Here is a 13,849-nt window from a genome sequence, read left to right as displayed (position 1 = left end):
TGAGCACAGACAAAGAGCTATTCAAGTGGGAAGGGAGAGAGGAAGAAGAGGACAGCAAATCCAGTCCTCAATTTTATACTTGAGGAATTCAGGAACAGTTCCACATACAAACACATAAAACAGATAACAGAAGTAAGTCATGTTCAAGTTCAAGAATTTACTGTGTTCAAGAATCACACTTACCTCCTGAGTTCAGGAATCGTTTTCCACCCCGGACAACAGGATACTTGTCAGCTAGCCTTTTATCCGGCCAAATTAGTCCATCTGCTGCAAACACTACTTTATGATTAGTTTCCTGAAATTTCTTTAGCAGTTCTTCAGGGCCCCCCGCAAAGATAACATCATAGCTGAAAATAAAGAAAAGATATCCATTAGATTAGTTTAATTTTAATGTTTCTGTGTTCAGAACAACAACAAGTGGTTGGACTATTCAAATTTTAAAAATCATACAGACAGTCCTTTTATTCTGAAAAATGACTCATTAAATCATTTTAAAATGTAAAAATCCTATACCCTCTAGGAGAAAAAATTTAATCAATACTATTTATCCAATACAGTTTCCCCTTCTATTTACTTTCTTTTTTTTTTTCCAAACCTTCCACATCTTGGGCATTCTTTTTCCTTCAGATTTTGTCTACCTGAAATTGATTTTCACATTTCATGTATTTTGAGTAAAAAATATATTTTCCCCTTTAGAAAACTGTTTATGTGTTTAAGAACAACAACAACAAAAAAGAAAACTTAGCAGATGAAATACAGTAGGACTGAAAGACGATTTAGGTGACTCACTGGGAAACTCTAGATGATCTTGTTCCAAAACACAATTGCACTTTCTTCTGAAAAGTCTTATCAAGAATGTAGTTAGATATTTCTCAGTAAAGTCTAGTTGTCCATAAACTTAAACTGTGTTGCATCCTGACAATATATAGATTTCTCCTTCAACATCTTTAATGTGCAGAAGACTTCAGAAGGCTCTGAACTTCACAATATCTATTTATGAAAAACTTCACCTGCCTTTATGTGTTCATTAGATTTGACTACCAACTCCTATTGAAGACAAAGACCTAAAGGTGGAGGGCCCATCTCTAAAAACAGCAGTTACCCACAGCTGAAGGTCAGCACTATCCCAAAACAGAAAGAAACATGCACAGGTTTGGCAAAGGTCACGTAAGAATGTCATATCACAAGCCTAGCGGTTTCTTGTTGTTGAAGCATATCTAAATCAATGCCTCTGGGGGGAAAAAAAAGAAAAAACAAAAGCAAACAAATAAACAAAAACACCCCACCAAACTGAAACCTCAAAATATGTATAAATGATTAAATTATTCAGAGTATAAGGTTCCTTTGTTTGTACTTGAGATCTACATATAAAAGCATTAATGTGCAAACCACCTCAAGGTTCATTTTACATAGCATGAAACCATGACACAGTAATATTGGAATCATGTCCTAAATTAGTCTCTGGCTGAAGAAGCAGAATATTTGGATTTAATGCAGCATCTCAGCCTCAGAGCTTCCTCATCTGAATGCAGGTATATTCTTATTCCACACATCTACCTTAGTAACTGAAACTCATCAGCCCTGATATAGGGCAAAGGAATGGTACAGCTACCAAAAATCAAAAGGTCTAACCTCGACTAAGATTTTGTTCCTGCAAAGTCTTTTAGCTGGGCTAAGAAGGACAGCAGTACCCTCACCCGCACTGCACAGGAACTTTTTGCATTGCAATGTATTACTCAACAATAGTGCCAACAGATCAATCATTACTGACTTCTGGTACAGTTCTGAAACTATTTTAAACACCCTTTCTTCAAAGGGGATTTAATGCAATTGGCCTAAGAGAACTGAACAACAGCTGGCTCACAAATGCAAAAGAGAAGATTTCTACCGCAGAGCAAAGTATGAACCCTGGAAAGGAAATGTGTTATGTAGTCTATATAAAGTAAGTGGGTTTCCGAAAACTCTCACTGTTTTGTTTTTCTGTAGCTTTGGCAGCAGAATGTATGAAAAAAACATTGTATATTTTGGAGTTTCCCCAGTTGTGCAAAAACTGCCTTTTTCTGCCCAAATATACAGGAGTACACTTCTCTCCCTTTTCCATTTAATTCACGTAGCCCAATTCAAAGCCAGAATGAGCCTGAAGAACAAGCAAGAAACAGGAGACAAGTTGAAGACAGACAAAAACAGAGATTTGTCTGAGACTTTAACTTAATAGCTTATGGCAGGCTGTGCTTCTCCTCTTTGATCAGTTTAGTGCTGCTGCTGCAATGACTTACAGCTGCGGGAAGGAACCAAACACCCCTGGAACAACATTGCTTCCAAGGACTGTCATTCTGGAAAAGAAAGCCAAAGTTGAGCAACATGCTGGGCCAGCCACAGGCTCTGCTTGTGAAAGGGATATGCTACTTGATACAGCACAGTTTATAATACAAAGCACAGTACAGAGCTGTTAAATTGCATTAATAATTATTATAAACTTTACACACTAACGGGTATTATGCAGGAGTAGGAGTCCAGCATGGACCTACATTTTCCACTAATTTTCATGGCCCTCTGTTTTGTCAAGAGGTGACTTACTGCCACCACACCTCCTCCCAGGCAGGACCTCCACCAGCCTTCCGTTCCTCGCTGCCAGTCTCCCCATCAGCTGCTTTATGAGGGTCCTGCTTTTCTCTCCAGACAACAGGAAAACTTCTAGAGTCCAACTAAAACCTATAAATCCATCATTTGCCTTGCTTACCTGCTATGTCAGATTATGTTCCGTCTAGCTAGCACTCAACTCCTCCTGTAATGGAGGATTCACCTCAGGTCTATATCACAAAACGCGTCCCAGGACTATCCTTAACAGTTTATACCGTTATTATGGGTGATGCACATGACTTACTTTAAAGAGGACTTCAAAATTTGGCAGGGGAGAAAAAGCGTGGATATATCCAGGAAAAGGCAGGCTGCCTTAGCAAGCTGGAAAAGCTCAGCTACTCTCTTATTTATTCTTCATAAATCCTTCCAATTAAGTAGAAAGCAAGAAGAAAGGAGAGAGAGAGAGGGGGGAAAAAAAAAAAAAACCAAAAAAAACCACCACCAAACCCAAAACAGAAAGTTTCCACAACTCCAATCCCATTTCCTGAAGTTCCCAGATGGCAGATGCTTGGGGCTGGAATCCACCCATCCCTCCTCCTCTTTTGCAGCAGCAAAGCACTCTGGCTACGCATCCAGCACTCCCAGCAACACAGGGAAATGGCAATGGTGGCTTGGGTCCTCTAGAATTGAACATGCAACTTTTGCATCCACAACTTTTATAACAACATGGACATGTTACTTTTGGAGCTGCAGGTTAAGAGCTCAAAATACAAACAAGAGAGGGCTTACTGGTAACCAGCAATTCAGGTCCCGTATTCCACCCTATTTAACTGGACTGTTCAGCTACACAGACATTTTGTCATTTACACTGCATCCCCACCGGGATCACACTTTAACCATTTTGAGATATGTAGAAAATGTAATTATCCCTCAATTTCTGACAAATGTTTAAAAACAAAAACAAAAGAAAAAAAACACCAGAAACCTGAGAGGCTTCAAAAGTCTTCCATGATACAAATAGATGGCTGTGGGAGTTCTGGATGAACAATCACAGCATCAGCCATTTTATCCAGTCTACACTAGCCATTAGCCAGTTCAGTCTGAAATGGTCCAAAGTAAACCAGAGGTTAGCTCTTGCAAAAACAAGCCTAATTTAAATAGCGTTCCATCTGCAGGCAAAGAATTTTGCTATCTGCACCTAGACACAAGCTGTCCACAGAAGAAATTCAAACTATTTCCAGAATTGTGAGCCATATTAGAAAACTGATGCAAAAAAAAAAAAAAAAAGCTAAATTTAAGTAAACAGTCCACTAGAAATTATTTGCCTAGTTACAGTAAGTAAACCAGACATTTCCTTCACCCCCCCGATTAACATTCCAAATGCTTCACAATTAATATAATGAAAAAAAACTTGATAAAGAAAGAAATTTCACTATATTTGTATTTTCCGAACATACTGCTACATTGATTAACATTTAAATTGCAAAGCAGGATTCCTGGAAATGAAAAGGCTCATCAGAACTAAAACATAATACTAGAATCAGCAAACTATTTTTTTTCTCCTATTTGGAATCAGTTCCACTGGCTTTAAAACAGTATGTACTTGGGATTATGGACGTCAAGAACTCAGAAGGCCTTAAATCCTGTGATTTTTCATGGCAAGAAATATTACGGCATCTCCACTTCAACACACATGGTCCTCTGTACTCTCTCATCCATGCCAGCAGAAAGCCTGCCCCTCGAGAGAATAAATTATGTTGGAGAAGAATTTGAGCTATACCCAAATCTGATAACAAATTTGCATGTTTTACCATATAGGGAGAAAATAGACGTGAATCAGGATAAGAAATTTGAAAACAAAGAAATTCAATGTAAGTAGCAAATATTTGGGAAACATGTGATTCATCTGAGCATTTAGTAAAGAACAAAATGATCTCTCAAATTAATCTTAAGAAGTTTCAGTTATTGCATGATCAGTAGAACACTATGAACAAACATGTAATAGATTTACTTTTAGAAAGATACTTTTTCCACTTACCAAATGCAAAACTGATCAAGTCAGTAAGAAAAGAATTCAAAAACTGACCACATACCTCCAAACTCTGTTACTTTTACTGTTAATTAAGCATACAAAGAAAATATTCAGTGTGATAAGTTTGCTTTTTAAAGCTTGTTCACAAATTGTTCAAGATGATTTAGACATTGGCTTTGTAGCTCTATTTACCACGAGAGGTAAAATTAAAAAAGAAAACTGAGCAGCATCTTTAAATTTGTTACCAGTTTAGCAAGCTACTCCAACTTTCCCAAACTCTTAACTTACACAAAACAACAAAGGAACTTTCCAGCAAATACCACTGTCAGACCACTTTCTCTCTTGTGATGTCTGCCGTGCAAATCCTGCCGAATCTCTAACTTGCAAAAGAGTCCCTAAAATTCTTCAGCTACCAAATTTTTAAAAATAAATACATTCTAAATGCAGGTTAAAAGATGAAACAAAAATTCTAGAGCGGTCATTCCAACATGACTTGGTAACAGCAGCGTGAACCCATGCACGAACCTCAGCAAGCTTGCACTCCACTACCTCCCCAAGGCTGCCTGCCTGCAATCAGGGCTTCATGTCCCCAATTCGGGACTTGGTCTTGTACCTTCCTTGCAGGGATTCTTTTAGAACTGTGAGCCTGCTCTAAGTAACACTAGCATGGAAGAGCTTGGCAGCTGATGTGAGCTGGATTCTTAGCCGCTCTGATCATGCTCTTGTCACAGGAGCAAAAGAACAGGGAAAAAAGAGCAGAGGGAAGCAATGGAAAAAGTGGGATTTCAACATGTTTGAGCTCCCCATTCTCTGTGACAGGGAGAAACCTACCTGGCCTCCAGTGAGGATGTTCAACTATAGCTGTGCTATGACCTATAATCTGACACCTGCAGCAGCACTGTCTCTCCATCCTTCCATTGCACAGACAGCACAGGCACCAGGGTATATCTGGCACCAAGCCTCTTGATTCAGTTCTCTAACATGTAAAAGAAGTTCTCCTGTTAAGTGCTTCCTCAGGGGCCCATTTCCAGCTTCTTCCATATCAATGTTACTTCATGGAACAAGATCATGCTCTGGTCCCTACTGGCCTCTATTTCTGGAGCTGCTTTTGCTTCCCCTCCATTCCACCCTCCCAGCCTGCTGCCACGTCCTGCCCTCACCACAGCCAAACAGGGAGAGGACGAATACTTGCCTAAAAGCCTGTCAGCTCCCAATAACATTTTTTTACCCCCTTGAGGCAGCAGAACTATGAACAACTCTTACATCTGTAAATTTGTTAAAAATGTAACGATTGCTCCAAGAGCAATCTACTATTTTTATGAATGGAGAAAAATGCAAGCAAACTCTCTCAAATAAACAGTGAGGGGGAAAAGCAGCATGCGACTTTCAGCATGTTGCAGCAGCTACTGTTGTATGCCTACCAAGACTAAAATGTAAAGGCAACGAGCCAGGTTTGCTCACCATTCAACAAACATTACAACCAAGTCCTCTTGATCAGCATAGCTTTCTATGCCTTCTTTCAGCAGTCGAACTTTCTGCCCTCCGCCAATAGAGTTAGGCAGCTCACCACCTTTCCACTCTTCACCTTTTCCAAGTACCTGGAATAAGACAAGAGCACTTTTTGCTAGTACCCAAAAACAAGAGACTTTTTAAACAGTTCCTTATTGAAAACAGATGTTAAAGCAGAAGCAAAACATTAAAGCATAGCAAGCCAGCATTTCCAGCTTCGTAAGTTTTCCATGTCTGAAGCAGCATTCAGCACAATGACATCACTGCAAAAACATGAGAGAGACATTTCTTAACCAAATAAGAATTGAGCAATTGCCGGCTACCACCGTTTATTCAAATGTGTCTCCTTCAGAAAAAAAAAAAAAGAAAAAAAAAATCTAAAAATTGTTTCAAAATTTGTATTAGAAAAACATTCTGAATGAGACCTTTAAAAGTCAATACGATCACTTTAGGAACAGGAAGTGTAAGAGACCTTGGTGGATCAGGGTATTACTAATACAAATTGCAAGCTCCAGTCTTTCTGAAATCCCTCCAGAACACTTCTGTACAAGGAAACGAAACGATAGGTTCCGCAATACACAGCTGGCTGCTAAAATCAGCTAAACAAAATTCCTCCCTAGCCAAGCGCTATAGAGAGTTACATCTCAAAAACAGAAAAACCCTTAAACTTTTTCTGGGTTTTCAGCATAATATTTTTGGAACCTATAAAACCTGGAAGAACTACATTGCATGATGTTTTGGGCAAATCTGCAAAGCTAATAGATGTATTCAGAGCTCAGGCTTCTCGGGTACTTTAGTACAGCGTTATCACATTAGGAAAGGTTCTCTCGGTCTTCCAAGTTCAGTGGCAGAAGTCAAACTTCAGAGACCCAAATAACTTCCTATTTATAGTGTAGACACCATGGTAAGTAAGGAGAAAAATTTTGTAATACCATCTGAATTCCTGGATTTTCTCTTGCAGAACCAATTTGTGGGGAAAGTTTAGAAGAAGGTTAGTGCCTTCCCTTTTTCCCAAGGTCACGCGGAGGCCAACCTCAGTACGTGACATACAGAGACACGGAGCAAGGCAGAAAAGGCTGATACATTATAGAAAACAGGCTAAAAATGATAGAAATGTTTTGCCCTCTCGAAGAATTACAGGTTCATAGAATCATAGAATACCACATTGGAAGGGACCTCAAGGATCATCTGGTCCAACCTTTCTAGCGCCATCTAGACGAGACCTCTAGATGAGGCTCTTGGGAAACAGAGTGAAACTTTCAGTTGTGACCCTCCCTCCTTCCCCGCAGCAGGGATCCAGCCTTGTTTAAGGAGGAAGAAGACAGCCAAACCCCTCTGAGTGCAGTGCAGCTTCCAGAAGTATTCACGCAAACAAAATTAGCCACACTGAAAAGCAAGGCTATATGATAAATCATGACAGAACCTGTAAGTGACTGAGGACACTGATCACAATAGCTACTAATCCATAAAACAGTTCCTAAGGCAGTGGAAGAAGCACCCTCCCATGGTCGTTCAGAAGGGGATCAGCAGGTAAGCAACAGGGACATCAGGCAGGCCACGTGCAAGTACCCTACCCGCCCTCAAGTGCTGTAATTGTTTTACTTTGCCCCAGCAAGCAAGGAAGCTAATGCAACCTCAGTTACTATTGCACTGTTTCCGTATTAAAGGCTGTGTAGTATGAATATTTGGTATGAAAACATACAATACCTTTACTGTGTAGTTGAAGTGCTTTGCAGTTTGCATGAAACGGTGAAAGCCATCGGTTTCTTTAGTTGCTACAGTAAAAACTAGTAGTTTATCTGAGGGAGAAAAAGAAGGAACATGTATTAATATGTTTTCAGGCCACAGTTTATAACAAAAAAAAAAAAAAAATGCACTGAACAGCACTGGATCAGGGGGCTTTACGACTTGCCTACATCTTATTCAAAGAGAGGAGGCAAATACACTGTCATATTACAGGCATGAGAAATTATCAAACAAGAACTGCTATGGACAAGGGTGCTGTATTTAAAATTATCCTCAGGAAGAGGAAGCAAAGAAATCTATCTACTCTGTAAACAACTGGCTCAATACATGTAAACAAAGCTAGTATGACTACTGGACAGGAAGAAATCTTCAAAACAAAACTAATTTATTACTTTTCAGTCTGAGCTAATCCTGTGACCTCTTATCATGGGACTGAATGGTACCAGAGAACTTCACCCAACCTCAGTAACTCCCCTGAAAGCAAGCGGTTCATATTCTTTGTGAAAACAGGCTGAACAAAAGCCAACCATGGAAACCAATGCCGCAACAGCCAGCATTTAGTGCTTTTAAGTCCTTGGGCAGAGACAAAAGAGTAAAGTTGGTTTGGGTTTTTTTTTTGTTGGGTTTTTTGTTGGGTTTTTTTGGTTTTTTGTTTTTTGGAGTTTGGTTTTTTTTTTTATTCAGAGCCTCTGTAAATTACACCAGTGCTAATTTTGCCGTCTTACTGCATGCAGGCAAATGACCGTGCAACCAATTTCCTTTTCATATCCCAGGGCTTTTGACATCATTCAAATGAGGCCATGAATTCCTACTAAACAGCTTTCCGATTAAACTACTGAACAACATTCAGCACCCAATGCAATATGCTGCATAATCAAGGTACATAATTCAAAGCTATGAGAAAGACAGTACCCCTACGCAACATCAAGTATTTAATCAGACCAGCCTGGATCCCCGAGCACGTTGCAGTTCCCCAGTTTGGTTTGAGTTCAAGCAACAGCTGCCCTCTAAACAGAGCCCATGAGATCAATCCTTACAAGAAAGTAAAATTAATCACCTCTAATGAGCATTCCAGACACACTGCCTGTTGTTGTTTCACTTTCCCAAAAAACATCCTCTGGGTTTATCTTTACCAGCACAGTAACGTGCTAGAAGTGGCTGCTGTGAAAAACATTCCTATTAACCCTTCAGTCTTGTCCACCACCACACACTTAGCAGCCCTCAGACAGCCGAGATATCGTCCTGAGTGTATTCAAATCAATCACCACATACCATTTTGTTTTATTCGACACCAGCAAAATTAACACACAAGATGATGATCAGCTTCCCACTTTGTAGAAGAAATGCACCTTGCTAGTTATTCATGCAATGCCCTGCAGCGAAGTACCAGTAGAAGCGTACCTCCGCTCAGTCAAGCAAAAATACCTGTAGGAGCACAGACATAGTTTGCAGAGCAACATAAAAAACAGATGCTAATGGAATTCAAGTCTGTCTAAAATAGCCACAGCAGGCAAACGATGGACACTAGTCTCAGGAGCCACTGATATTTTTTCCACTGAAATAAGGCTTAGATTCAGCACTAGTCAACAGGTCACTTCCAAGAACACCCATACCAAGTCAGACATTGGTCTGGCTAGTGCATCCTCAACAGCAGCTGTAACAGCGTACGTGAGGAAGAGCAAGGATAAGAGACGCATATATAATGCTTTCTCTGCCTTTTCTACCTGTCTCAGTTTATGGGTTTTCCTGAGCTGGATGGGGCTTCCCTATATTCCGAAACACTCAGTCTACTTTGTGACCTTGCCCTTACCTAGTCACTCCTTGAACTGATGTAACCTTCAAGCAGTGACAGCACCATGTGCCCAGTACCTACTCCAAAAGCCCCACAATCTTCTGTGCCTTCAGCAGGGCTCTTACAGTTTTTATCTGACACAGCCCAAGTTCTTCAACTACAGACAATATCTCTACCTGCCCTCCGCACCACGCACAATTTTGTGGATTTCTCTGACATCCTGCTACAGCTTTTTTCTTTTTTGGCTCCTTTTGCTCAACAAATTGTTTTTGCTCAACAAACAGTGAAGATTTTAACTGCTGGCTCTACTGAACCAGACTGACAATCCTGCAATTACAATACACAGCAAAGAAGAAACTGAAAATACTTGAAGTGCTTCAATCAACTCAACTTGAACACCCAAAAACTTGGGGAAGACAGTTTTAGAAAATTAATTGCTCCATCTTTTTCTCACTTAAGTGCTAACAGTCTTTTGTAGGCAAGAATGAGAAGAAAAATCCCATGAGTACATCTCAGAAGGGCAGGAGGACCGCCACAGATTATTCCAGTGCAATGCGTTCACAGACACACTGACTCACTGATAGACATAAACACGGCAATAACGGTTCAATGTCTTCAAGATCATTCATTCTAAAGGCCATGCAATCTAAAGTAATTCTACAGGAGTCACCACAGAATGAATAAGAACATGATATCCTAGACTATGACTAAAACAGAACTGAAGACAGAGGAGAGGATTTTTCTCTATGGAACAGATTAAGTTACGATTAATTTTTTGTTCAAGCACTGCATTTTCAAAATAGAGTGAACTGGAAAAATTTGATCATACCAGACCGCATCGCCAAGCCAAGCGAGTCCATTATCGAAAGTTTCCTAGGTGACCAGTCAAGCCCTGACCATAACCATGGAATTTCATTTGGGGTAGACATATTTCACACCTACCCCTTCCTGAGGAATGCTAACAGCAAGGATTTCAAAAATCTGTACTTGACAACATGATGTAAATGACAAAATGTGGGCTTCATCAGATTCCTCCCACTGTCACTACGTCAAAGAAAGTATTAAATCAACGTACAAGTAGAGTTTGGCAAGCAAAAAATAACATACCATTCTTCATGGGATATTGTTACTCTCTTTTAATGGAACCCACAGTAATTCCACATACATATTGCTCATGTATTTCAAGATTCGCTATGGAGCCTGGTATGTTACTTGAGTTTTGTGGAACAGGAGGAGAATGATGTGCCAAATCATAAGGGATTTCAACCTGAGCTATATAAAATGGAGAAAGCTGAGCAGCCAAATAATGCAGTTTATATTGACATGAAACTGCAAAAGAACCTGTATCACACTCACAGTCTATGAAGCAAACTAGTGTAGGCTGCCTGAGTCAGGTTTGCAAACAGTCACAGAACAAACAGGAAGCTATTTTTATAAAGGTATTATTCACATTGGAAAAGTTTTCTTTTTAGCATACTTGCCAATGGTCAATTTTTTAAAATTACAGATGAAGAGATTTAAAAGGCTTTATTTCCATGTCTCTGCTGCACCACAGAATTTTAGGTGCATGTGGTACTTAATTTTTAAGTGCAGCAGAAGTATAATTAGAGCATTTAGAGTCCATTTAGAATTAGAGTTTCTTTATAGACTATTCAGTCTTTGTTGGGGTTTTTTCAGGGGTGGTGGTTTTTTGTTTGTTTGGGTTTGTTTTGTGGGTTTGTTTTTTTTTTAAGTAATCTGTGTCTGATCAAAGCACAGAGAAACATGCTTTGATTCAGTCTAGAGTGTGTATGGAGAGACAATGAAAAGTATATTAAATGATAGTTACCTTGGCATATTATAGAGGGTATTATTAACCAACTGAGGAAAGCAGCACCATTCTCTTCTAGCTAGTAAGATGTTACAAAAATATTAATGTAATTTCTGTAGACTCCTATGACTTTATTTAGATGTAAATGACAACGTGCACCAGTTTTACTGGCAGAGTTCCACTAAGCGTAGCATGGGAGATATTTGTTTCTTCCTGTGGAAGTGAGTGAAGAGAATGCTTCTGACCAAATACTTCTGCTAATTTATTTTTAACCTTTTAACTTCATTCATTTTGAAAAATCTATTCCTTGCTTGCTACATCTAGGTACAACAACCCCTTAGAAGACCTGTCCCATTCATGTCTAGTAACACAAATCCAAAGTGACTTTCATGAATTCACAAGAGTGTAAATGTGCGAATACAACACATGTCCCAGGGAAGTAAGTTTATCCAAATGTTTCCATTTTAGGATGTGCTCGGCTACATCTATTTTAGCTGCAGCCGCCCACAGTGTCCCTGCTGCGTGGAGCAGGTTTGGTCCCACGAAGAGCCCTGACAGTGCAGAGGTTCAGTGCAGCACCAGAGCCCTTACTGCAGGCTCAGTCGCACACAAATGTCACACCGAGAGGTTGAGTGACTGGCCCAGAGTCCCCAGCAGCATCGCTGTGCCGCCTCCAGGGCTCCAGCTGTGCAATGAAGACCTGAGGGTAGCAGCGGAAAGCTGTCTGCAATTACTCAGACCCCAAGTTACAACTGTGGCCCAGTACTCCCCAGCGAACGAGCCACAAAATGCTCAGTCTTCGCAAAAACCTCACGACGAATTCTAGCTGCAGCAACACTGTTCCTGCTTCACCATCCACTTTGGCACAAATCCCTGCCCTGCCCTCCACCCACATGTCTACCCTAAGGAGCTCTGCTGTATGGTCTTACATATAGACTTGAGCTATCCAGTTTCTTAAGTCTGACTATCCCCCTCACATGAGGGGACAAATATACACTCTCAGTAATATTTTCCAACAGCATCCTCGAAATGCAAACATATATGAAATCAAGAGCACAGCAGGCGGTCACAGCCCTCCACACTTGCCGGGCACTGGGACACCACAGAGGGTACAGGCTGCCCGGCACGGCTGGGCTCCCCCGGCACGCAGCCTGCCAGAGGCATCTTGGCAGTCACTGGAGGGGATTACCAAGCTTGGCATTTATTTCCACAAGTAAAGTCAATTTGTGTAAAAAGGAAATGCAAACCCTATACTGAAGTTCAACAGGAAGGCACGAAATAAAATCTTTGAATAGCTTCGTGCCAGATATGAGGGTGCTGAAGTTACTGGAGTGCAATTATTCCAGACAGCTTTCTGATAGTTACATTCACAAAATAGCTGTTCTGTTTTGAAAACAAGCCTGAGAGAGCACGCCTTTGGCCAAGAAAAGTATATCCAGTGACAAACAGAATTCATTTTTACATGCAAATTAGGAAACCCTTTAGCACTCAAGTTGTGAAAGACAACACTGCATGTAGAGCACGTGCAATTTATTAGGAAATCCAATGAAGGTTTATCAAAACACCTCACTCTTACTCAGTCTTCTGCACTGCTACCATCCGGGGTCTGACTGCATCATAAATATTTACTTCCAGGAATAAGAACTATAAAGCAGAGCCTTTGTCTTCAGTGAATTGCCTGGCGAGGTCTCAGCCAGGAATTGCCATGGCAGGACTGCTTTAAGCAGCAGTGACCTCTCTCCTTGTACCTTGGCAAAGAAGTACACAAGGAACTGCAGTCATTCCTCGCACACCCACATGGTTCTTATTTATCTTGAATGAACACTGACAGAGATTACTACATAATTTCTACCAGGGGTTGTGGGCACTAGTACAGTAGCTTCAGAGCAGCCAAAAGTGAGGATATTGCTCACAGCCACATGGGTGGTGACATTTAGTCCTTGGATTCAAGCACTGTGGACTTCTCTGGAGTAGGAGTGAGCTGTGAGATCAAAGGATATCTGTGCACGGTACCACATTATGCCATTAAAATCTATCTTTATCTTTAGAACTAGTAGCTTATAATGGTAAACAAATTATGTCTGTTTCCTGGAATACGGTTTTATCCATGTTCTAGTGTCTACATAAAACAGTCTATTTTCCTGTTTGCAGATTACGTCCCACCCAGAACCGCTCAATGGAGTAACAACTGTGCATCAACCTCTCCATTAAATGAGCAGAGATGTACAATTGCAAAATAATTCACCAAAGGTTTCCAGTGAGCAAATAAAAGAGTTGCTAGAGATCACAGAAAAAGCTTGGGAACTGGAAGCATACTAGAAATACCCCCGTGGATTTAAAAAAAAAATAAAATAAATAAAAATACATACACACTGTCAAA

At 40.3% G+C, this 13,849-nt stretch overlaps 1 protein-coding gene across 1 annotated transcript in view; it reads right to left on the bottom strand.

The window, feature by feature from the left end:
- The window catches only part of PLOD2 (procollagen-lysine,2-oxoglutarate 5-dioxygenase 2), a 57,000-nt gene that overhangs the window by 31,419 nt on the left and 11,732 nt on the right, over positions 1-13,849 (bottom strand). The window contains exons 2-4 of the mRNA XM_087740169.1: positions 7,829-7,920; positions 6,074-6,210; positions 184-347 (exon numbers count right to left, since the gene is read on the bottom strand). Of these exons, the coding sequence (XP_087596295.1) occupies positions 184-347; positions 6,074-6,210; positions 7,829-7,920 (393 nt within the window). The remainder of the gene's footprint in view (positions 1-183; positions 348-6,073; positions 6,211-7,828; positions 7,921-13,849) is intronic.

This window comes from Nipponia nippon, unplaced genomic scaffold (assembly GCF_047370975.1).
Source record: "Nipponia nippon isolate SJK-2023a ecotype South Korea unplaced genomic scaffold, ASM4737097v1 scaffold_7, whole genome shotgun sequence".
Taxonomy (NCBI): Eukaryota; Metazoa; Chordata; class Aves; order Pelecaniformes; family Threskiornithidae; genus Nipponia; species Nipponia nippon.
This window is presented reverse-complemented; position numbering and strand designations above follow the sequence as displayed.